Here is a 26,755-nt window from a genome sequence, read left to right on the forward strand (position 1 = left end):
GAATTACAACCTATAATTGTTAGGAACTCAGTGTTGGGCTATAATAATGTGAGCAAACCGAATGACTACATCACTTCCTTCATAAGTCAAGCCAGACTCAAACTAATGTGATACGAGCTTTGGGAAGGGGGAAACAGGCAGTACATATGTACCACATCTGCACTTGTAATTGCCTAGTATACAAAAAAAGACTGGTAGCTTTAATTTCTTATTAATAACAGTGAAGACTTTCAAGTATAGTAGCTTCAAATATCTTTGCTGCTGTGCCAACCATGTAACATACAATCTTTTTTTTTTTTTTAATAAAAGCTTAAAGTATTGCAAAGTATTTAACTTGGTCTTTGCCAAGAGAAGTTAAATGAAGATGTGATCATGAAGGTTAAAATCTGACACATTTTTTAGCAGTGAAATTATGCAATAGTTTAAATATATGTGAGACCCATGTATGTATATGGCCTATACATTGTGATAATGTCTATCATTGAAATTGATATCGTGAGTAGACTTGTAACTTTTATATCAATTTTTATAAATAATATGTTCAGCAGAATAGACAAAGAAATGAACTAGATACTATTTTCATTTAGAAGTGCACCTCTATTGAATGGAATTATAATTTCCTCATTATTTCATGTGAAACAAGCTATGATCACACCAGTCTTATTTCTGCTGAGCTTCTCGCTAAATTTCTTACTATTCTTCCTCCAGCTTCACCACATCTAATACTCAAGAATACTGCATTGATATCAGCAATTTGAGTATGATGAATGGTAGTGTTCAGTTCAGTTCAGTCGCTCAGTCATGTGCAACTCTTTGCGACCCCATGAATCGCAGCATGCCAGGCTTCCCTGTCCATCACCAACTCCCGGAGCTTACTCAAATTCATGTCCATCGAGTCGGTGATGCCATTCAGCCATCTCATCTTCTGTCATCCTCTGCTCCTCCTGCCCCCAGTTGCTCCCAGGATCAGGGTCTTTTCCAATGAGTCAACTCTTCGCATGAAGTGGCCAAAGTATTGGAGTTTCAGCTTTAGCATCAGTCCTTCCAATGAACACCCAGGACTGATCTCCTTTAGAATGGACTGGTTGGATCTCTTTGCAGTCCAAGGGACCCTCAGGAGTCTTCTCCAACACCACAGTTCAAAAGCATCAATTCTTTGGCGCTCAGCTTTCTTCACAGTCCAACTCTCACATCCATACATGACCACTGGAAAAACCATAGCCTTGACTAGACGGACCTTTGTTGGCAAAGTAATGTCTCTGCTTTTGAATGCTATGTAGATTTGTCATAACTTTCCTTCCAAGGAGTAAGTGTCTTTTCATTTCATGGCTGTAGTCACCATCTGCAGTGATTTTGGGGCCCCCTCCAAGTAAAGTCTGACACTATTTCCACTGTTTCCCCATCTATTTCCCATGAAGTGATGGGACCAGATGCCATGATCTTAGTTTTCTGAATATTGAGCTTTAAGCCAACTTTTTCACTCTCCTCTTTCACTTTCATCAAGAGACTTTTTAGTTCCTCTTCACTTTCTGCCATAAGGGTGGTGTCATCTGCATATCTGAGATTATTGATATTTCTCCCGGCAGTCTTGATTCCAGCTTGTGCTTCTTCCAGCCCAGAATAGTATGCAATATTTTGGGTCTGTTTATAAGTGCAATTCATTCTAGTAATTTCTTGAGAGATGGAAGAATAAATTTGTTCCATTCTGAAACTCACATTTCTACCAAGTGAATATGTACTAAGAATATGGAAGGGCTTCCCCAAATTGTCCTCACTTTACTTTAAAATCACTCAACTTTGACAGGCATGCTCTTTCATACTCTATCAGATTGCTACATGTGAGAGGGGGATCTCTCTCTCCAAGTAGGAAATATAGTAAATGAGATTCTATATGACAGCAGGCATGCAACTAGAAAAAGGCAGAGACAGATTTACCAGGGGGGCAGAAAGAGATGTTTGGACCTACACTGCATTAAGCAGTCAAGTCGCTCAGTCATGTCAGACTCTTTGCAACCCTATGGACTGTAGCCTGCTAGGTTCCTCCATTCATGGGTTTTCCAGGCAAAAGTACTGGACTGGGTTGCCATTTCCCTCTCCAGGGGATCTTCCCTACTCAGGGATCAAACTCCGGTCTTGCACACTGCAGGCAGACTCTTTACTGTCTAAGCCACCAGGGAAGCCCAACACTGAATATATTCCCCTGAGAATGAAGTGTTCCTGTCAGCTTTCTCATTCATACCAATTCCCTTTTCTAACTGTATTTTTCCTGTTCACACAAATGATTCAACTAGGGCATCACATGAAAACCCAGTGCTTCAAATAATGATGCTAAGATTATTTTCTGACAGTGACGATAATGTTTCTGAGTCTCACTCTATGAAGAAGCAGGTCAAATGGGAATATGTTGTAAGTGTGATAAAAATCAGGAGTGGGAGGCTGACTGAAGTTTCTTTCTTTCCTGTTTTCATTGACTCCCATTGTGTGGTACCCTGATGAGCTACATCTAGAGATGAAGTGGAGTATAAAGGTCTAAGGATACATGGATGGCAGCACGGTAAAAATTGGAGAGGTTGCATATGGACAGAATCTGCAGTGAGGCTACTATAAAAATCCACATGTTGGATGGTTTAACTAGATGTTAAAAAAAGAAAAATAAAGAATTAGTTCTTAAGAATATGTTTCTCAAAGGAAGATAACACTGAAATTTATCCCCACGGTCCTCATGCATAGGGTATGAGTGATGTATCAGTTATTGTTTGTTTAGCCATTCAGTCATGTCCAACTCTGTGACATCATGGACTGCAGCACACCAGGCTTCCCTGTCCTTCACCATCTCCTGGAGTTTGTCCAAGTTCATGTCCATTGAGTTGATGATGCCATCCAGCTATCTCATCCTCTGTTGCCCCCTTTTCTTTCTATGCTCAATGTTTCCCATCATCAGGGTCTTTTCCAATGAGTCAGTTCTTCCCATCAGGTGGCCAAAGTATTGGAGCTTCAGCTTCAGCTTCAGCATCTATCTTTCCAGTGTTGATTTCCTTTATGACTGATCCCTTTTGATCTCCTTGCTGCCCAAGGGACTCTCAAGAACCTTCTCCAACACCACAGTTCAAAAATATCAATTCCTTGGCACTGAGCATTCTTTACGGTCCAATTCTCACATCCATACAGGACTACTAGAAAAAATATAGCTTTGACTAGACGGACTTATGTTGGCAAAGTGATGTCTCTACTTTTCATATGCTGTCTAGGTTTGTCATAGCTTTTCTTCCAAGGAGGAAGCATCTTTGAATTTCATGACTGCAGTCACCATCCACAGTGATTTTGGAGCCCAACAAAATAAAGTCTGTCACTGTTTCCATTCTTACCCCATCTATTGGCCATGAAGTGATGGGACCAGATGCCATGATCTTAGTTTTTTGAAAGTTGAGTTTTAAGCCAGCCTTTTCACTCTCCTCTTTCACTTTCATCAAGAGTCTCTTTAGTTCATCTTCACTTTCTGCCATAAGGGTGGTGTCATCTGTATATCTGAGGTTATTTATATTTCTCCCTGCAATCTTGATTCCAACTTGTGCTTCATCCAACCCAGCGTTTCTCATGATGCACTCTGTTGTATATAAGTTAAATAAGCAGGGTGTCAGTATACAGCCTTGACGTACTCCCTTCTCAATTTGTAACCAGTTTGTTGTTCCATGGCCAGATATAACTGTTGCTTCTTGATCTGAATATAGATTCCTTAGGAGGCAGGGAAGGTGATCTGGTATCCCATTTCTTCAAGAATTTTGCACAGTTTGTTGTGATCCACACAAAGGCTTTCATGTAGTCGAAGAAGCAGAAATCGATGTTTATCTGGAATTCCATTGCTTTTTATGTGATCCAGCAGATGTGGCAATTTGATCTCTGGGTCCTCTGCGTTTTCTAAATGCAGCTTGTCTATCTGAAAGTTCTCAGTTCACATACTGTTAAATCCTAGTGCCGGGGTCCAGCCCCAGTGGATCCAGGGAATTTGAAGCAGTGACGGCGTTGGCGAGGATCAGGAAACAACTGCTTAATTAAACGTTAATTAAGGATATAAAGAGTAATAGAATAAGGATAGCTCAGTGAGGAAATTCAGTGGAGAAAAGAGGCTGAATAATTCAGCCAGAAGGTGAGAGAAAGAACGACATGGGGAGACCAAGTTTCTGTGAACAAGGCCCGCACTTTATTTTCCAAAGTAGTTTTTATACCTTAAGTTATGCATAGAGGATAATGGGGGAAGGGGTAGAGTCATGCAGTAAGCCAGACTTTCTTCCTGCAAACTCATCATATGCAAAAGTTTAGGTGATTTGCATCATCTTATGGCCCGGAGATCTGTTAATATTTTAAGACCCTTTCTTCAGAAAACTTATTTTTCTCTAAAGGTGATTGCTCAAGTGCCACCCTCCAAAAGCATTAAAGTTGCATTCCTATAGGGCAAAGGTGTGGTGGGCTATAACAAGAAAAATAATTAACTCAAGGGTCCCAGGTTACAAACATTAAAGCTAATACTTACACCAATTATATTAATCAATACACTGCCAGGGACACAGCAGGTAAGGGATATGGAGACTTAGCAGCAAACATTGGCCCAACAAGTGAAAAACCCTTCACCAATACAATTTCTAATCAATCTTAACTGCTCAAAGGAATCTGTATTTAGACAGTTTAGAACATCTCATGCCTCTCACAGTTGGGAGGCTCTGAGCAATCACATGTGGCCGGAAAAACCTATTCAGGCAGGCTGGAGGACTTCCAAAGGAGTTTGTAGGTTGAAACACTATCACACCCGGGAACTTGATTAACTGAAGCTGTAAGTTAACTCTTTTTTTCAGATAGAGGTAGTGGGGGACAGCTCCCTGTAAAGTCAGAGGTGTAGGTGAGAGCACAAAGCAGAAAGTAGTCAGACTCTGGTTTTGGGGGTAGATGCTCGAGAATTTCCAGGGGGACTCCTGAGGCTCGATCCCGCCTTTGTGTATGCCATGCCTCCTTCCTCATGACCTTTGCCACGGGCGGAGTTCCTCACGCTGGCTCCTGGCAGTGATAGAATTCCAGTTGAGCTATTCCAGATCCTGAAAGATTATGCTGCGAAAGTGCTGCACTCAATATGCAATATGCACTCAATATGCAATATGCTGGCTCCCGGCATCCTAGCTTGGAGAATTTAGAGTATTACCTTGCTAGCATGTGAAATGAGTGCTGTTGTGTGGTAGTTTGAACATTGTTTGCCATTGCCTTTCTTTTGGATTGGAATGAAAACTGCCATGATTTTCTTAATGACACGTTTGCAGGGAGACCAAAAATCGAGTCCCTCACCGTCATTGCTATCACATTCCTCTCTCACCATTGGTGTGAGGGGTAAAGTCTGTAAACACTGGACCACAAGTTTAGCCCTTGAATGTTCTTAATGATGAACTAGAACAGGTCACACTCTCCACGGCCCTCAACCAACATTCGACCTCATTCATTAGAGCTCACATATGAATGAGTTCAGGCCACTTCAGTGATTTAAGGTGAGTAGCAGCAAACTGTTACTTGACACTTTCCCTTCTTATTCACAAATTGTTATACAGTTCATTAAAGAGAACTCGAATGTGTTTATTTTAATGTGTTATCACATTATTTGAGCTTCCCTGGTGTCTCAGTGATAATCTTCCAATTCAGGAGACACGGGTTCAGTCCCTGGGTTAGAAAGATCTCCTGAAGAAGGAAATGGCAACTCACTCCAGTATTCTTGCCTGGGAAATCTTATAGACAGAGGAGCCTGGTGGCCTACAGTCCATGGGGTCGCAAAGATTTGGGCATGACTTAGTAACTGAACGACAACAATAATAAACCACATTATTTTATACTTATTTAAAACTTCAAAACACACTATCACTAAATAAAACAATCCTTAACATTTTTGTTAACTTTGTTTTCAACCTAGGGAGAAGATGTTTTATTATTAAATACTCTGTGTTTTATTAATTAGATGATTTATATATATATATATATATATATATATATATATATATATTCTTAAGTGCCTCTGCCCCAACCACTCCAAACTTTGTTTTGTAAACTTCTATATTTGAGAATATCATAGATTTACATGCAATTGTAAGGAACAACACAGATTTTGTATATACTTTACCCAGTTTCTCCAAAGGTAATATCTTAAAAAATGGTAGTAGATGGACACTGCAGGATATTCACCTTGAAACTGCCCAGATGCAGAAGATACGTATCCCTCAGTGAAGTGAAAGCTGCTTACTCATGTTTGACTCTTTGCAACCCAATGGACTACACAGTACATGGAATTCTCCAGGCCGGAATACTGGAGTGGGTAGCCTTTCCCTTCTCCAGGGGATCTTCCCAACCCAGGGATCGAACCCAGGTCTCCCTCACTGCAGGCGGATTCTTTACCAGTTGAGCCACAGGTAAGCCCAAGTATACTGGACTGGGCAGCCTATCCCTTCTCCAGGGTATCTTCCCAACCCAGGAATCGAACTGGGGTCTCCTGCATTGCAGAAGCCATGAGGGAAGCCCAAGAATCCCTCATGTGATCCTTTAATGGTAATGCTCACCTCCCTCCTGTCCCAACCCCTCCTTAATTATTGGTCACAGATAGCCCATTCCCCTTTTCAATAAGTTTGTCTTTTCAAAAGTGTTGAAGTCATACAGTATGTAATCTATTTTGGATTGACTGTTTTCTACTCTGCATAATTGTCTGGACAGTCATCCAGGTGTTAAAAGTCAATAGTCCATTTCTTTTTATTGTTGAGTAGCAATGCATGGCATGGATGTTCCACAATTTGGAAACCATTCAGCTCTTGAAGGACATAAGAGTAATTTCCAGTTTGTGATTAAGTATATATATATGTGTGTGTGTGTGTGTGTGTGTGTGTGTGTGTGTGTGTGTGTGTGCATGTATATATATGGGCTTCCCAGGTGATTGATACTCATGGTAAAGAGTCTGCCTGCCAATGCAGGAGACATAGATTTGTTTCCTAGGTCAGGAAGATCTGTTGAAGGAGGAAATGGCAACCTACTCTAGTATTTTTGCCTGGAGAATCCAATGGACAGAGGAGCCTGGTGGGCTACAGTCCATGAAGTCACAAAGAGTTGGACACAACTGAAGTCACTTAGTGTGTGTGTACATATATATATATGTTAATATATACATGCATATATATATGAATATATATAAATATAAACATACAAATATAAATATATATATATATGAATATATATTCTTCTACAGATTTTGTGTGAGCATAAATATTCAGTTCTCTGGGGTAAATACTGCTCAGGAGAATCATTGCTTGGTCATATGATAATTGCATGTTTAATTTTTTAAGAACCCTGTCACACGGTTTTCCAAAATGACTCTGCCCACTAGTGATTTATAAGCAGTGCATTTTCTCCACACTCAAGCCAACATTTGGTATTTTCACTATTTTTCATTTTAGACCTTGTGAATAGGTGGGTAGTAATATTTCTTTATGTTTTTTGTTAACATTTCCCAAATGACTAATGATATTGAACATCTTTTCATGTGTTTATTTGCCATCTGTATATTTTTTAGATGAAATGACACTTTGTTTTTTGCCTAGTTAAATTATTTGTCCTTTTGCTATTGAGTCTTTTAAATTTTTTTTTTAAATATATGGTAGACAGTTGTCCTTGTCATATATGTGGCTTGCCAATATTTTCTAGTAGTCTCCAGCATGTCTTTTCTTTCTTTTTTTTTTTTTTTTTTAATTTTATTTTATTTTTAAACTTTACAAAATTGTATTAGTTTTCTTACCTGTGCCCTTCATAGAGTAAAAGTTTGTAATTTTTATGATGTCTGGTAGATCACTTTTTCCTTTTATGGATTATGCTTTTGGTGTCCCCTCTAGGAACCTTGGCTAGTCCAAGACCTTAAAGGTTTCCCCCTGTTTTCTTGTAAAAGATGTGCACTTTTACATTTTACGTTTATGTCTGTAATCAATATTGAGTTAATTATTCTATAGGACATTGGACTTCTGTAGGGTGTTATGTAAAGTTTTTGCTTGTGGACTTCCAATTGTTCAAGCACCATTCATTCAATGAAAGGCTTTCATTATTCCACTGAGTTTCCTTTGTCCCTTTCAAAAATCATTTGGGCATGTTTACAGGAGTCTGAGTTCTCTGTTTTGATTCGGTGATGGAGGAATCTGCCCTCTGTCAATACCACGTGGTTTTGGTAAAAACCAGTGTACTGATTTATTCATTTTCAAAATTTCTGTTATTTTATGCTTGTTCAAAATTGTTTAAGATGTTCCTTTTTGTCTTTGGCTTTCCATTTAAATTTTAGAATAATCTTGTTTATATCTAAAAAAAAAATCTTGCTGGGATTATGATGAAAACCGTCTTAAACGTACATAAAATTTGGGGAGAGTTGATGTCTTTTCTTTTCTTTTTTTTTTTTTTTAAATTTTAAATTTTATTTTATTTTTAAACTTTACATAACTGTATTAGTTTTGCCAAATATCAAAATGAATCCGCCACAGGTATACATGTGTTCCCCATCCTGAACCCTCCTCCCTTCTCCCTCCCCATTCCATCCCTCTGGGTCGTCCCAGTGCACCAGCCCCAAGCATCCAGTATCATGCATCAAACCTGGACTGGCGACTCGTTTCATACATGATATTTTACATGTTTCAATGCCATTCTCCCAAATCTTCCCACCCTCTCCCTCTCTCACAGAGTCCATAAGACTGTTCTGTACATCAGTGTCTCTTTTGCTGTCTCATACACAGGGTTATTGTTACCATCTTTCTAAATTCCATATATGCGTTAGTATACTGTATTGGTGTTTTTCTTTCTGGCTTACTTCACTCTGTATAATAGGCTCCAGTTTCATCCACCTCATTAGAACTGATTCAAATGTATTCTTTTTAATGGCTGAATAATACTCCATTGTGTATATGTACCACAGCTTTCTTATCCATTCATCTGCTGATGGACATCTAGGTTGCTTCCATGTCCTGGCTATTATAAACAGTGCTGCGATGAACATTGGGGTACTCGTGTCTCTTTCCCTTCTGGTTTCCTCAGTGTGTATGCCCAGCAGTGGGATTGCTGGATCATAAGGCAGGTCTATTTCCAGTTTTTTAAGGAATCTCCACACTGTTCTCCGTAGTGGCTGTACTAGTTTGCATTCCCACCAACAGTGTAAGAGGGTTCCCTTTTCTCCACACCCTCTCCAGCATTTATTACTTGTAGACTTTTGGATCGCAGCCATTCTGACTGGTGTGAAATGGTACCTCATAGTAGTTTTGATTTGCATTTCTCTGATAATGAGTGATGTTGAGCATCTTTTCATGTGTTTGTTAGCCATCTGTATGTCTTCTTTGGAGAAATGTCTATTTAGTTCTTTGGCCCATTTTTTGATTGGGTCATTTATTTTTCTGGAGTTGAGCTGTAGGAGTTGCTTGTATATTCTCGAGATTAGTTGTTTGTCAGTTGCTTCATTTGCTATTATCTTCTCCCATTCTGAAGGCTGTCTTTTCACCTTGCTAATAGTTTCCTTTGATGTGCAGAAGCTTTTAAGGTTAATTAGGTCCCATTTGTTTATTTTTGCTTTTATTTCCAATGTTCTGGGAGGTGGGTCATAGAGGATCCTGCTGTGATGTATGTCAGAGAGTGTTTTGCCTATGTTCTCCTCTAGGAGTTTTATAGTTTCTGGTCTTACGTTTAGATCTTTAATCCATTTTGAGTTTATTTTTGTGTATGGTGTTAGAAAGTGTTCTAGTTTCATTCTTTTACAAGTGGTTGACCAGATTTCCCAGCACCACTTGTTAAAGAGATTGTCTTTAATCCATTGTATATTCTTTCCTCCTTTGTCAAAGATAAGGTGTCCGTATGTGTGTGGATTTATCTCTGGGCTTTCTATTTTGTTCCATTGAGCTATATTTCTGTCTTTGTGCCAGTACCATACTGTCTTGATAACTGTGGCTTTGTAGTAGAGCCTGAAGTCAGGTAGGTTGATTCCTCCAGTTCCATTCTTCTTTCTCAAGATCGCTTTGGCTCTTCGAGGTTTTTTGTATTTCCATACAAATTGTGAAATTATTTGTTCTAGCTCTGTGAAGAATGCTGTTGGTAGCTTGATAGGGATTGCATTGAATCTATAGATTGCTTTGGGTAGTATACTCATTTTCACTATATTGATTCTTCCAATCCATGAACATGGTATATTTCTCCATCTATTAGTGTCCTCTTTGATTTCTTTCACCAGTGTTTTATAGTTTTCTATATATAGGTCTTTAGTTTCTTTAGGTAGATATATTCCTAAGTATTTTATTATTTCCATTGCAATGGTGAACGGAATTGTTTCCTTAATTTCTCTTTCTGTTTTCTCATTATTAGTGTATAGGAATGCAAGGGATTTCTGTGTGTTGATTTTATAATACTGAGTCTTCCAATTTCTCAACATAATATATTTCTCTATTTAAATTTTCATTCATTTCTTTTTTCAGCATTATACAGTTTTCAGGACACAGTCTTGTACCTATTTTGTTACTTCTAAGTATTCTTCTGGCTGATTGTAAATAGCACTGTATCTTTAATTTTGGTGCCCACATGTTCAGCGCTAGCATGTATAAATAAAATTCAATTTTGTGTGTCTATTGCATATACTACATACTTGCTAACTTCAACTATTAGCTCTAGGAGTTTTCTTATAGATTCCTTGGCATAACATACAGAGATAATTGCTTTATTTGCAAATAAATGGGATTTTATTTCTTTCCTTTCTGATCTGTATGCTTTTATTTCTTTTTTTTTTGGCTTATTACACTGGCTAAGTTTTCTGGCACAGTGTTGAACAAAAGGGATAAAATCATACATACCTTTCTGCCTGTTCTCAATCTTAGTGGGGAACATTCAGTCTTCCCTCAATAAATATAATGTTAGATGTAGGTTCTTTTGTAGGTAATTACTGTCAAGTTGGCGAAATTTTCAAACTCTGTCCATATTTTATTAAAATTTTTGTCATAATTTCATATTTATATTAGTCAAATGTTTTTTCCTACATGGATTATTGCAATCATGTGATTTTATTCTACAGCCTGTTATTATGGCAGATATATTGGTTGATTTTCAAATACTGAACTGCATATATAATCCTGGAGTAGGCATCTGGTCCCATCACTTCATGGGAAATAGATGGAGAAACAGTGGAAACAGTGTCAGACTTTATTTTTGGGGGGGGGCTCCAAAATCACTGCAGATGGTGAATGCAGCCATGAAATTAAAAGACGCTTACTCCTTGGAAGAAAAGTTATGACCAACCTAGATAGCATATTCAAAAGCAGAGACATTACTTTGCCAACAAAGGTCCGTCTAGTCAAGGCTATGGTTTTTCCAGTGGTCATATATGGATGTGAGAGTTGGACTGTGAAGAAAGCTGAGTGCTGAAGAATTGATGCTTTTGAACTGTGGTGTTGGAGAAGACTCTTGAGAGTCCCTTGGACTGCAAGGAGATCCAACCAGTCCATTCTGAAGGAGATCAGCCCTGGGATTTCTTTGGAAGGAATGATGCTAAAGCTGAAACTCCAGTACTTTGGCCACCTCATGCGAAAAGTTGACTCATTGGAAAAGACTCTGATGCTGGGAAGGATAGGGGGCAGGAGGAGAAGGGGACGACAGAGGATGATATGGCTGGATGGCATCGCTGACTCGATGGATGTGAGTCTGAGTGAACTCCGGGAGTTGGTGATGGACAGGGAGGCCTGGTGTGCTGCAATTAATGGGGTCGCAAAGAGTTAGACACGACTGAGCAACTTAACTGAACTGAACTGAAACCCTACTTGGTCTTGTTGAATAATTATTCATGTATATTGTTTACTTTATTTACTCGAATTTTGTTAAGGATTTTCACATCTATATCTATGAGGGATATTGGTTTGTTTTCTTTTTCTGTACTGCCTTTTTCTATCATGGGTATCAGAGTATCTTAGCTTGGTCAGCTACAACAAAAATACCAATAGATTGGGTGACTTAAACAACAGACATTCATTTTCTTGCATTTCTAGAGGATGGAAATCTATGTGAGGGTGGGGTATGGTCAAGTTCTTATGAAGACTTTCCTCCTGACTAGTAGACACCTGTCCTCTGGCTATGTGGTCACATGGCCTTATATTAGTGTTTGTATGTGGAGCAAGCAAAGGGAGAGACTTTCTTATTTGTCCTCTTCTTATAAGGCCACCCATCCTGTTGGATTAGCATCCCATCCTTATGAACTTCATTTCAATTCAGTTTAGTTGCTCAGTCATGTCTGACTCTTTGTGACCCCATGAACTGCAGCACACCAGGCCTCCCTGTCCATTACCAACTCCCAGAGTTTACTACAACTCATGTCCATTGAGTTGGTGATGCCATCCAACCATCTCATCCTCTGTCGTCCCCTTCCCTGACTGTCCTCAATCTTTCCCAGCATCAGAGTCTTTTCAAATGAGTCAGCTCTTCGCATCAGGTAGCTAAAGTATTGGAGTTTCAGATTCAACATCAGTCCTTCCAATGAACACTCAGGACTGATTTCCTTTAGGATGGACTGGTTCAATCTCCTTGCAGTCCAAGGGACTCTCAAGAGTTGTCTCCAAAATCATCATTCAAAAGCATCAATTCTTCAGTGCTCAGCTTTCTTTATAGTGCAAATCTCACATCCATACATGACTACTGGAAAAACCATAGCCTTGACTAGATGGAACTTTGTTGACAAAGTAATGTCTCTGCTTTTTAATATGCTGTCTAGGTTGGTCATAACTTTCCAAGGAGTAAGCATCTTTTAATGTCATGTCTGCAATGATTTTGGAACCCAGAAAAATAAAGTCAGCTACTGTTTCCACTGTTTCCCCATCTATTTGCCATGAAGTAGTGGAACCAGATGCCATGATCTTAGTTTTCTGAATGTTGAGCTTTAAGCCAACATTTTTACTCTCCTCTTTCACTTTCATCAAGAGACTCTTTAGTTCCTTTTCACTTTCTGCCGTAAGGATGGTGTTATCTTCATATCTGAGGTTATTGATATTTTTCCCAGCAATCTTGATTCCACCTTTGGCTTCCTCCAGCCTGACGTTTCACATGGTGTACACTGCATATAAGTTAAATAAGCAGGGTGCCAATATACAGCCTTGACGTACTCCTTTTTCTATTTGGAACAAGTCTGTTATTCCATGTATAGTTCTAACTGTTGCTTCCTGACCCTAATACAGAATTCTCATGAGGCAGGTCAGGTGGTCTGACATTCCCATCTCTTTCAGAATGTTCCACAGTTTATTATGATCCACACAGTCAACGGCTTTGGCATAGTCAATAAAGCAGAAATAGATGTTTTTCTGGAACTTTCTTGCTTTTTCAATGATCCAGCAAATGTTGGCAATTTGATCTCTGGTTCCTATGCCTTTTCTAAAACAAGCTTGAACATCTGGAAGTTCACAGTTCATGTACTGCTTAAGCCTGGCTTGGAGATTTTTGACCATTACTTTACTAGCGTGTGAGATGAGTACAATTGTGCAGTAGTTTGAACATTCTTTGGCATTGCCTTTCTTTGGGGTTAGAATGAAAACGGACCTTTTCCAGTCCTGTGGCCACTGCTGAGTTTCCCAAATTTGCTGGCATTGAGTGCAGCACTTTCACAGCATCATCTTCCAGGATTTGGAATAGCTCAACTAGAATTCCATCACCTCCACTAGCTTTGTTCATAGTGATGCTTCCTAAGGCCCACTTGACTTCGCATTCCGGGATGTCTGGCTCTAGGTGAGTGATCACATCATCATGATTATCTGGGTCGTGAAGGTCTTTTTTGTACAGTTCTTCTGTGTATTCTTGCCACCTCTTCTTAATATCTTCTGCTTCTGTTAGGTCCATACCATTTCTGTCCTTTATTGAGCCCATCTTGCATGAAACGTTCACTTGGTGTCTCTGATTTTCTTGAAGAGATCCCTAGTCTTTCCCATTCTGTTGTTTTCCTCTCTTTCTTTGCATTGATCACTGAGGAAGGCTTTCTTATCTCTCTTTGCTATTCTTTGGAACTCTGCATTCAGATGGGTGTATCTTTCCTTTTCTCCTTTGCTTTTCACTTCCCTTCATTCACAGCTATTTGTAAGCCCTCTTCATACAGCCATTTTGCGTTTTTGCATTTCTTTTTCTTGGGGATGGTCTTGATCTCTGTCTCCTGTACAATGTCACAAACCTCCATCCATAGTTCATCAGGAATTCTGTCTATCAGATCTAGTCCCTTAAATCTATTTCTCACTTTCTTCAATTTATGTCTGAATTTGCAATAAGGAGTTCGTGATCTAAGCCACAGTCAGCTCCCGGTCTTATTTTTGCTAACTGTGTAGAGCTTATCCATCTTTGGCTGCAAAGAATATAATCAATCTGATTGTGGTATAGAACATCTGGTGATGTCCATGTGTAGAGTCTTCTCTTATGTTGTTGGAAGAGGGTGTTTACTATGACCAGTGTGTTCTCTTGGTAAAACTCTATTAGTCTTTGCCCTGCTTCATTCCATACTCCAAGGCCAAATTTGCCTATTATTCCAGGTGTTTCTTGACTTCCTACTTTTGCATTCCAGTACCCTATAATGAAAAGGACATCTTTTGGGGTGTTATTTCTAAAAGGTCTTTCAGGTCTTCATAGAACCACTCAACTTCAGCTTCTTCAGCTTTACTGGTCAGGGCATAGACTTGGATTACCATGATATTGAATGGTTTGCCTTGGAAATGAACAGAGATCATTCTGTTGTTTTTGAGATTTAATCCAAGTATTGCATTTTGGACTGTTTTGTTGACTATGGATGGCTACTCCATTTCTTCTAAGGGATTTCTCCCCACAGTAGTAGATATAATGGTCATCTGAGTTAAATTCACCCATTCCAGTCCATTTTAGGGTGAATCAGATTGACTCTTAAGGCAGGCAAAAGAATTTCTCTGTAAAACCAGCCAGGCCTGGAAATTTCTTTTGGGGGAGTTTTAATAGTTACAGGCTTATTCACATTGATCTGTTTCATTGAGTAAGTTGCAGTCCTGTGTGTGTTTAAAGAAAGTAACAAGTTTCATTTTAGTTGTCAAATTTATAGCTATAGTTTTTATGGCTTTTTTTAATGTCTGTGAGGTTTCAAGTAATATTTGCTATTTTATTATTGATATTAGATATGTGTTTTTTCTTATCCTGCCCTTTTTTTTTTTGGAGCAGGGAGGGTCATTTCTGCTACATTTGTTAATTTTGTTTATCTTTTCCAAGTGGAAACTTTGTTTCATTGTTTATCTGCTTTCATTTCAACTGATTTTGGTGCTTTTAATTTTTTGCCTTCTGTTGGCTTTTGGTTTATTTTACTATACCTTTTCAAAGCTCTTGAGATGGCTTCTTGGATCACAAATAGGAGAATTTTCCTCTTTTCTGTGTGTGCTTTTAGTGCTGTTCCTTCCCATCTCAGCTCTGCTGATTTTGATACCTTGGATTTTGTATTCTCATTCAGTTTAATGTATTTTTAAAAATTACCTTGCGACTTCTTTGATCCATGGATTATTTGGAAGTGTGCTGTTTAGCAGCTGGCGATTGTCTTTTCATTTTTCTCTTATTAGTTTCTGGTTTGATTCTGCAACTACAGTGGTTGTAATCAAGCATTTAATACCATAGGCTTCCTAGCAAGACAGAGTTTCTCCTACTAGGAATGAATGCTCAAGTTAGTTTTTTTTTTTTTTTTGTATCATAGGTTTGTGTTCAGACTGTACTAAACCATGTATCTGTAGAGACACTGCTTAATTAGCAAACTTTAGGTAAAATATAAACTGATGAAACATCTCTTTGGCCTTTTGAAAAGCTCTTCATTTGTAAAGTATTGTGCATATCATTATACTAGTTCAGTCCTTCAGAGTTCTGACTTTATCATCGTTAAGATATCTAAATGTATCCCAACTTAATGATAATTGAAACATGTATCTTACCATCTAAAAAATCTGTCTTGAAAACCAAGTATTAAAATCAATTCATTTGACATCTGTCCAAGGCAGTCATTGACTCTTATTTCTGATGCTGTGACTAGTATGTTTTCTTTTCAAGAGAAATGGATCTATTGTATGGAAATAGTAAAAGATAAGCATATTAACAATGAGATGTGACAACACACTGATCACTTAAAAAATAAACTCAAAAGCACGTGGAATGTTAATTTGTGTTGCAGGTATAATGTTGAGTGCATCGTTTCCATGCATTATGTTTAGACAATGGTGTATTGTACATTTACTTCAGGAAAGGATCTTTTCAAAAATTGTTTAAATAAGCAAGTTCTGGTATTGGAATGTGCTTCATTTCAATGAACTGGCAACGCCTGGTGTACGGATCATGTAATTGTTTAATGACTTATGTAAAATAAATAGGCCACGGTGGAAAGAAGAATTGAGACTTCATCAAATAAGCTTCAGAAACAAGTTCATACTTTTTAACTGTATTCACGTCTTTTTGGAATTCAGGTTATCGGGATTTCAGCTGCCTTCCTCCATCGTCAGCAGTGGCTCCATCCTTACTCTGTGGTTCACGACAGACTTCGCCGTGAGTGCCCAGGGATTTAAAGCGCTGTATGAAGGTAAGATGCTTGCTGCACACCGCCCACACCCACTGGGCCGATGGCTTCACACTGGCCAGGAAGGCTGTTCACACAAACCAAAGCTGCTGCTTCCGAGGTGGTTTTATTGGTTCAAGTGTTTGATTTCTGTGTTTTGATGCTGGGAGAATGCTATTTACTGTAATGGCTCAAATTTCTGGCACAACACGTGTGCTGACAATTTTCCTTTGTTGCTAGAGCTTTTTCATTGGAAGAATGGTTTTCTTTTGATGTGTGGCAGTGAAGTTTCGAGTATTTAAGATGTTAATTGACAGTCTTCCTTTTCTTCAATCTTAATGCAGACAAGCTTTCCTAAAATAATTGTTGGACAGTAATATTCAGAGTTGGTGCCTAGATAAAGTGAATCCCATTACATGAATTTTGGTTGTCATAATTTGAAACTTCGAATGAAGAAAGTGATTTCATTTGGTGCTTGCAAGGCATAGGGGGGTGCATTTCATTTTATTTTATTTAATTTTTGGTGTTTTCGGACTTTGTGCTGAAGTGACTTTGGGGTCTCACTGTCGTTGTTGACCCTTTTGGGCAGAAATTTCAAGAAGATAAAAGAGATTTCAGCCTTTGATAGAGGGAATAATATACATGATTGCAAAATATTCAATTTTAGGAAATTGCACTACTATATGGTAAATATAAGTGCTGAGGTCTGTTTAGTCTTGTTTCACATATATATTTTAATTTTTCTCTCATGTGCAATGCAGAATCTTTGATTTTTAACATAAACTCTGAAGCCCATGAATTGAAAAGGGCTATGTAGGGTGGGGGTGGGCCCAATCCAGTGTTCACTTAGCGAGCCTTCCTGGATTAAGTCGCCTCTGTGTGTGTTCCCCTTTGCAGTACTCCACACACTTTGGCAAAAATCATTCTTCTTGGAAAGATAAAATCTACACATGCTTCTTGCAACTGAACTTAGCTACTATGCAATTATCAGAAAATACAAGGTTAGACTGTCCTCTTTGCAAAGGAATAGAAACAGAACAATTCATCCTTTTATTTAAGTAAAGTCTTATGTGGAATAATGCTTAGAATTTTATACTAACTCTGACTCCAGTTCTTCCAGGTCATTGCTTTTATACATAAACGTGCATCCATTGCCTGAAAGAGTAACTCATCTTTAAGCTCATTACTGATTACCTGGGTATCATTTAATCTTTGGAAGAGTAACAGGCTAGTTCAAGGTTAACAGGTGCTACTAGCTTTCAGATTTGCTTGTATCTACCACTTCCTGTATACCCCAGCTTCAGGTAATTTTTTTCTCACTTGACATTACAAAAGTGTTCCTGAAGCAATCTGTACTAGCTACTGTGAAACAGAACTTGTCCAGTCAGCACATATGGTATTTCAGAAGGTGGGTAATGCTTCAACATTTTAGAAACCTTGGCAGTTTTCTTTCCCTTTCTGACATAGTTGATCCTTAATACCGTGTTTTGGTGAATTTCCTAAGATAAATGCTGCAGAAACTCTACTGACGCTGAGTGACTGCCAAATGAATACTTAAACTGAATCTTTCTGGGCTGTTGGTGGTGGTGTTTGTGGTTGTCATCATGGCATAGTGAAAAATGATTGGTGAGATTGTCTCTGTTGGGAAAAATGTTTACAAGTTATCAACAAAATTGGAGAAATGATGAGAAAAACAGAGCCATGAGTTAAATGCATTTTTTAAAATGTTGTGTGAAGATGTTTGAAATTTTTGTTTGCAATAGTTGCATTACAATATAGCCTGATATTTACAAGTAAATACCACTCGTTATTTTGAAAGCAAAGCATCAAAATAAAAGTTCTTTCTTAGCAAAATAAAAATCATAAAGTGTGCAATATCTTTACTTGTAAAATATTTTTTATTAGCTTACAGATCAACTGATAAAATAAATTTGTGTTATCTGTTGAAATAAAGTTAATTGCAGTCTAAATAGAAGATTAAAGATAAGAATTTTTGCAGAAGAGACTAAAACTTTGTAAATATCAGCTGGTTTATCAATATCATTTCATACAGGAAATGTATACACAGCTATAACTAACCAATATAATGGTTATGGGAAAAAGTGAGATTTATATTGAGACCAGTGTATAAAATATTTAGATACACTTATTCAGATATAATATTAAGCCTAACCAATGAGTCAGAAAAATATCTAAAGTTGTTTTGGAACTAGAACATTGAATCCCACTGGTTTTTATACTGACAACACTGTCTTCCTAGTAATTAATATAAACCAAATAATACAATAAAATGTCTGTGTCTTATCAAAGACCTCTGAGGAAAATTTGAATTAAATTTTAATGCTAAATGAGCTTTAATTTTTTCTCTAGTTCTTAAATGATTACCAATTTTTCCAAATTTATGTTTAATTTTTTATTTATATTTATTTGTTGAATTGGGAGAAAATCTTCCACTCTTAAAAAAAAAAAAAAATCTGTCTGTACAACTTAACCTGGACTTGATCTGGGCACTGGACTTTATAGTTTGCTGACAAACTTAGTACTACTAGAGCTAAAAAAGCTCTGTTTTTCTCATCATTTCTCCAATTTTGTTGATAACTTGTAAACATTTTTCCCAATAGAGACAATCTCACCAATCATTTTTCACTATGCCATGATGACAACCACAAACACCACCACCAACAGCCCAGAAAGATTCAGTTTAAGTATTCATTTGGCAGTCACTCAGCGTCAGTAGAGTTTCTGCAGCATTTATCTTAGGAAATTCACCAAAACACGGTATTAAGGATCAACTTTGTCAGAAAGGGAAAGAAAACTGCCAAGGTTTCTATAGTACTTTGGGATAAGTACTATTTACATAAATTATTATTCATACATGGAGATATTAAGCTACCTAAGGAATATGGAAACAGTAAATTAAATTATTCTAATTAATGTGTTCAGTCATTGAATTTAACCCTGAAAATTAAATGGAGATATTTATACATGTCTCACTAATATTATTCACATATAGTAATTAGCTTTTTAAGTAGTGGGTAAGTTCATAGATTGTTGATAAAATTAACATATTTTAACCCATAAATATAGAATAATAAATTTGAAGTTACTACTTTAATAGGGTATTTTATAAAGTTATATTTCATAGTTCTGTCACTGAACATTATTCTTCATGGCCAGCCAAAGAATTTGCATGATTTTATTTGGTAAATTTATAATAAATACACTGGGATTACACATAATTTACAATGAGATGAATTACTATCAGTATTCCTATGCTTGTCCAATATTGAAGCCTTAGGTATATAAATAACATTCATTTTTTCTACCTTCCAACTTTTTTCATCAAGATCTCAGTTACTGAAATAAAATTATTTGTATCATCACATTTATTTATGATTTAAGAAAAAAAAATCTTCCAGGAGGTCAGAAACTTGACATGGCATGTCAAGACATGACAGATATTATATCATGACAAACATGTGACAAGGCAGTCATGAGACTTTAGAACAAAGAGAACAAATCCATTTGGTGACATGTGACAATCTAGAATTGTGCCCCAAGGAACCTGTCACTCTGATAATTTTATTTGTTTCACTTTTTAAAAGGCAAGTCTTCTCTGTTCTAATATTTTGTCTTACTAGTGACAAAGTGAACTAAATATTAGAAACACTAGTGAATGTATGATGAAAATAATTTCACTCCCAGTTTTTGGTTCTGAAATCTAATTTATTTTTAAGTGACACATCTCTTATTAATGCACATCCTGAATATCACTTCAGATGTTTCATGAATTACTTGGTAATTTTTCATACATTAACTTTCAATAATTTTAGTATTGGTTATATTTTAAAATTTTAGTTTTTTTTTAACCAATTGTTTACTATAATTTAGATTGACTTTTAATATTTTTGCAGGTAAAATAAGTTTCTTTGACACTGTATTTTTATACTCTAGTATCTGTATAAAAAGAATTTCTAGATATTATACAAGCTGCATTTGAATAGAAAGCCCTGATTCTGTGATTCAAATTGAGTCCAATGTGTATTCACTAAAATTAATACTTTTCTTCTATAGAACATTTATTGATAGTGTAGGGCAATTCTATTGATTGGAAACAAAGTTGTCCAAGGCTTTATCCATGGGATGACTCTTTTTTTTCTTTTTTAAAGAAATTTGAACAGAAATTTTATGCACATTTTACCACAGAAATTACTTTTGCTGTAATTGTTTGAGGTAAAAGGAAGGTTAAGTTGGATTCTTGTCTAAGGTAAACCTGATAGAAATGGTAAGAATCTATTTTCTTAAATATTTCTTTAAAAATCTGGCTGACATGGTAGTTGAAAAGGAAAAAAAAAAACTAACCACAATTGTAGACAGTCAAATATTTTGTCCATAAAATACTAATTTTACACATTCAGCATTTATCTCACCTTCCCATGGTGCCATATTTGAATATATTAAATTTTGTGCTTGAAATCTATAAGAATCTGACAGTTTAAAAAATCTTTTTAGGAAAAATACCACCAGCAGAGTGAGAAAGAATTTGGCATTACTAAATTGCAAAGATTAGCTTGTGGCAGGAAACTGTATTGCATACAAACTAGCACAATAGATGGAGTGAAAAAAACAGTTGCCCACAAAGATGCTTAAAGACACTCCCTCAGGTTATAAAATTCTATTCTAGAGAAACTCTGCTCTTTCATTTTGTTTTGTCTTAAAATTATTCATTCTATTGATTATACTCTTATGTCCTCACTAAGGTATATGTTTCTCTATGGATAGATAGTAAATAAGTGAATGAAAGATAGATAGATGAAAGGGATAGATTGATAATCCATAGTTAACACAGGTGATAGGTAGATACATAATAAACAGGCAGACAGGTGGATGAATGGATGGATGAATAGATGTGCCTAAAATGGTATAAATTCTTATATATATTTTCTTATTAAATCTTCAAGATTCCTAATATTCCTAATATTACCTAATATTACTGGACAGATAAAATGAAATAGTGATGTATAGTAACTTAGTTTGTCAAGACCTTATAGCTACTAAATAGTGAAGAGGGGAAATTAAACATCAATCTGCCTATTTCCAGATGTTGTCATTCTTAACAATGTACTATGTTTTCTCTAATATAATCTTTGTTTACATGTATGGAAATACACACATAAAGATAAGCATGTATCCACATATGTGTATACGCAAAATCACACTTTTGTATATATATACATATGTGTATATATGTATATACACACTATATATGCATGGAGCATATATGTATATCCTTGTGTAAGTGGACATAGATTTACTGACTCATTCTCTCTCATTTATTTATTATGCTTTTATTGAGTATCTACCAGAGACTCAATACTGAGCTAAATGTTAAGAGTACAAAGATGATGACGAGAATGGTGTTTTTTCTGAAGGAGTAGTAAGCAAAAATGACAAAATTCAGTAGAACAGAGAGTGCAGTTGGTTCTAATAACTAGCTATGGTGTTTGACATGATTGAGCAGGAGGGAAGGCCCGTGTACGCGGGGACAGAGATCATGATGGAGTTAATACTTGAGCTGTACCACCAAGTGTTTAAAGAGTGCACGTGCTAAATCCTGACTTTGTATCAGTCATTGAATACACGTTCTCCAAGGAAGATGGGTCACTGGGGATCTTTCTGAGTGAGGAAGAATTATGGGCAAAAATGTGGCGGAGCTTAGCATCTGTAAGAACTGTGGGACGTCCCCTGGTGTGTACTCAGAGCTCCCGGTAGGCCTGGAGTGTGGTCCCTCGGGCTGGCGGTACAGTCAGTGAGGTCAGGTTAACGTTGAAACAGCCCTGAGATAGAATTCTTCCTCTGTGAGATCCTCAGAAAGGCTGAATTCATCTCACTGGACAGGTAAACAGACTGAAGCACTTTCGTTTGTAAATGCTTCCATTTTACAATTTCATCACATTTTAGCTTTTAAATCATGATTGATGTGCCCGAAATGTGTATAGATGGAAGTGAAATAATGTGGATTAAGTGAATCCTGAATTCTTGCAGCAGCTTCCCCCCCACCCCGAGTTGTTAGAGGTCACCTGTTACCTCCTCTCCTGTGGTCATTTTTGTTTGCATCCTTGAGGGCAGTGTGGGCTCCAGGCAAAGATTTCAATACTTGACATGTGGCTCTAAATAAATATTTAAAAATATTGTTTGATAAAAATTCTTCACTCAGCCCTGCCTTAATCTCATCCCGTAGTTCAAATTTCTTACCCTCAAAACCTAAAAGGAGATTTGATAATAGGTGTCACAGTTAGCTGATTGGAATTTGATTTTCTCTTTGGTTAACACATCTTATTATCTAGAAGTTTCTAAAACACACATACACAGACACCTCCCCCAAAAATGATGGTTTAAAAACAAAGAGTTTTGTTGACCCACTGCATATGCAAGCATTTCTTCTTTAAAAAATAATGGACTCCATACAGGCCATTCAGTTAAACCTGTGAAAACTTAAATGGATTGATTTCATTTCTTATGGATTTATTTTGGGGAAGAGAATGGGCTTCGTTTTCATAAACTACTTAGATTTTCACCAGGGAAATGTGAATCTTGGCCACAGAGCAGACGTTTCACTCCGGAGTCACTAAGTGATTAACTCCGTGGTGGGCGGGGCTTCTCACTGAGAGAGTTTCTTGTTCCCTGAATGCATTTGGCATTTCCCTCTGACACAGCCCTCAAGTAGAATTTTCTTTCGTTTAACATCCATGGATCTGGATTTAGAAAGAACAGCTAGATTATTACCCTTCAAGCTCAAAGCTTTATTTAGGATGTCAGCGCTGATTTATTTCTCCCTTGAAGTGATTATCCAAACTCAGCCTGAATTAAAGCGTGGAATGTGAATGACCCACCTGGCAGGAGAGAAGCATTTCCAACTGAAGAAAGTGAAGGTGGAAGAACAGCAGTTGGCTGTCCATTAGCCAATGCTCTACCATTACTTTGGATTCATAACAATTACTGAGGCTAAAACGAAGGGGAAACGTCTAAAATTACCTTCCTCTTGACTGTTAGGTCCTCTAGGCTGGTGAGCCCAGGTGAGGACGTAGCTTATGGAGGACACACTTTCCTCCGTGGTGGAGAGCAGAGCCGGCAGTCCTCACGACGGTCCTTCCCCAGGCTTAGATGCCAGAGCCTCGTCCCCTCTCTTGTTCTTGATTTGCAGGGTGTTCAGGTGGCTCGGACAGTAAACTGCTAGTGCTGCTGCTGCTAAGTCGCTTCAGTCGTGTCCGACTCCATGCGACCCCATAGACGGCAGCCCACCAGGCTCCCCCGTCCCTGGGATTCTCCAGGCAAGAACACTGGAGTCGGTTGTCATTTCCTTCTCCAATGCATGAAAGTGAAAAGTGAAAGCGAAGTCGCTCAGTCGTGTCCGACTCTTAGCAACCCCATGGACTGCAGCCTACCAGGCTCCTCCGTCCATGGGATTTTCCAGGCAAGAGTACTGGAGTGGGGTGCCATCACCTTCTCCGTCGGACGGTAAAGCCTCTGCCTATAAGGCGGGAGACCCGGGTTCGATCCCTGGGTCAGGAAGATCTCCTGGAGAAGGAAATGGCGACCCATTCCAGTACTCTTGCCTGGAAAATCCCACAGATGGAGGAGCCTGGTGGGCTACAGTCCATGGGCTCACAAAGAGTCGGACACGACTGAATGACTTCACTTTCTTTTCTTTCAGCAGTAGGCACACTAGGACCACTCTTCAAAGGTTTTGGAATGGCACTTGAAATTAATTATTCCTGGTAGTAATATGAACACTAACGTCTCCAAAATGTGCAGAGATAGGAGAGAAGTAGTGACTTTCTAAAAGTTCAATTAAGTCAATAAATGTTGGGTCAGAGCAGGAAGATCTGAACAGATGCACAGTTTTGTACATAGGTGTGTTTTTCCCACAGAAAACATTTCATAGACTTCACCAAGGTCTCAGTTGTTTCATAACTAACATAAAGGTAATACAGGATGATAATATTAGCTCTGCTACCCTGAGGCATCAAATGTTCCTTAACCTGATTTCTGCTACTTATCTCATCTTTTACTTCTGTTGTTTTGATTCTGATACCAGATTACAGTTGGACTTCATAGATGGGCCTTGAGTTCTGGGGTGGACTAGGGCTGTCCTGTCAGTATGGATGATCTGGTTCCTATGAATTGTAGTCTATTAATTTGGCCTTTTGATTTTATATGTTCTGTGAACTTAATTAATGTTTTCCCTCGAGAGATGAATTTGTTCTCTGTGTACTACAAAATCCAGTTTCTGATTCAGTAAGAGTGGATAGCAGTGATCCACCAAGACCATAAATTCTACTGTGGGACCTATTTAGTGATATTAAGTTAGTTGTTTTCCCTGGTGAGACACCAGTACACACATACACACACACACACACACACTATACACAGTCACACTCTTTATATCATCATGTACAATTTCTCTTCAGACATCATCCTAAGAAATCATTTTCTTTAAAGTATTCAGTACGGTTCAAATAGTTTTAGTCATATGTGTATTGACCTAAGGGGACATTCATGATACAAGAAAGTGGGAAAAATGCAGTATAATCTGATTTTGTTGAAAATAACTTTTAAATGTACTTGTATATGTATGTATGCACATGTATGTGTGTATGTGTATCCATCATCTGTATATTTGTATGGCATACGCCCCTATGAGTACCCAGAAAAGTACAGGAGGATACCTGAATGGTTAATAAACATGTATGTGGGAGTGATTGAAATGCTTAAGAAGATGGATAGCTTGGTTTTTCTCTATATTATTGAGTTATGTAGCTTGTTGCAGTGGGTATTTAAAAAAATCAAGTAATGAACATTGTAAAGGGAAGAAAATGTAGATTATGCTAGAAATGGATATTCTTAAATGAATCTCTGGGTCTTACATGGAAATAAAAAAGTGGGGCCAGGTAATTTTAAGTCGTTCAGTATCATTTTCAAATGGCTGAGTTCATGGGTTCTAAGGCCAGCACTGGCACAGAAATAGTGGTCTGTCTAAAAGGGACTTAATAAAAGGTAAATTAATTCCATAGGAAAGACATCCTCAACATTGTTGTTCAATAACAAAGGAAAGATTGGTCAATACTTCACCTCCCCCAGTGTAATTGTACTTGTGTTTCTTAAGATTTGTCTTCATGATGATTCAAGTTTTACCCTTTGTACTCACTCATCTCCCAAGACTTTTCTTTTTTTTGTGGATCTTTTGCAAAGATATCTTGTGTTGCTCCAAGTTAATATGCATATGTGATTAGCAATAAGTAATCTCAGATAAGGTGGGAGAAAAGTGATCATTATTTAGATGAGATAAAGCATGTTCAGGGTGGTTTGGCTGTAGTAAATGATCATTATTTAAAATTAAGCTTATAAGCAAAAATAATGAGATTGGATGATTTTTTTTTCTTAAAATTCTCTTTTTTGGCCATCATTGGTCCTTAATGAACCACTCAATATGCTAGAAATTAGATGACCTCTCTATTTAAACACCCTCAGGTCTTGGCTTCCTACCATTCTGCTACTAGAAATGGGAAAGTTGGCAAAATTAATTTCTTAAATATTTACATGTGGGTGGTGCAAAAATTCCGAGTGTGGATTCAGGCCAGTTTCTCAATCACTGAGTATGACCATTGGATAAATTACTTAAGTCCTTACTGTATCAGATTCCTCACTTGTAAAATTGAAAAGTTCCAACCTTGAATTGTTACGAGATCTAGAGAAGATGAGGTCTTTATACCACATAGCTCTGTCCTTGGTATACAACACTTCTAATTTATTCTTCCGTTTCTGCAATACTTGCATAGAGAATGACCTCAGTAAGTGTAGTGGGTGGTTATTTCTTCTAAATTGGGAATTATATAATCTTCTTCAGTCCTTATGACTATCTCATTTTGTGTTCTTTTCCCCTTGTGCTGTCTTATTCTTGGGACACCTTTGTCTACCTCTATCCCAGCTTCTCTGTGCATTTTGTCTCTTCAGCTTAAAAAAAAAATAGTCAAAGATTTTAAAAAAATAGAATCTTTCTAGTGAAAGTGCAAAACACAAATTCATCCCTGGTGTAGTGGTGAGTGGCTCTTTCTGCTTTTAGGACTAGCTGGCAAGTTGTACATTGTGTAACTTCAATTTTTTTTTCTT

The 26,755-nt window shown here is 37.5% G+C and overlaps 1 protein-coding gene across 3 annotated transcripts in view; it reads left to right on the top strand.

Moving 5' to 3' along the window:
* The window catches only part of CSMD1 (CUB and Sushi multiple domains 1), a 2,066,326-nt gene that overhangs the window by 623,041 nt on the left and 1,416,530 nt on the right, over window positions 1-26,755 (top strand). For all 3 annotated transcript variants that reach the window (XM_025272930.3, XM_044938991.2, XM_044938996.2), the window contains one exon: window positions 16,497-16,609. In XM_025272930.3, the coding sequence (XP_025128715.3) occupies window positions 16,497-16,609 (113 nt within the window). The remainder of the gene's footprint in view (window positions 1-16,496; window positions 16,610-26,755) is intronic.

The sequence above is a fragment of the Bubalus bubalis genome, chromosome 1, assembly GCF_019923935.1.
Source record: "Bubalus bubalis isolate 160015118507 breed Murrah chromosome 1, NDDB_SH_1, whole genome shotgun sequence".
Lineage (NCBI taxonomy): Eukaryota > Metazoa > Chordata > Mammalia > Artiodactyla > Bovidae > Bubalus > Bubalus bubalis.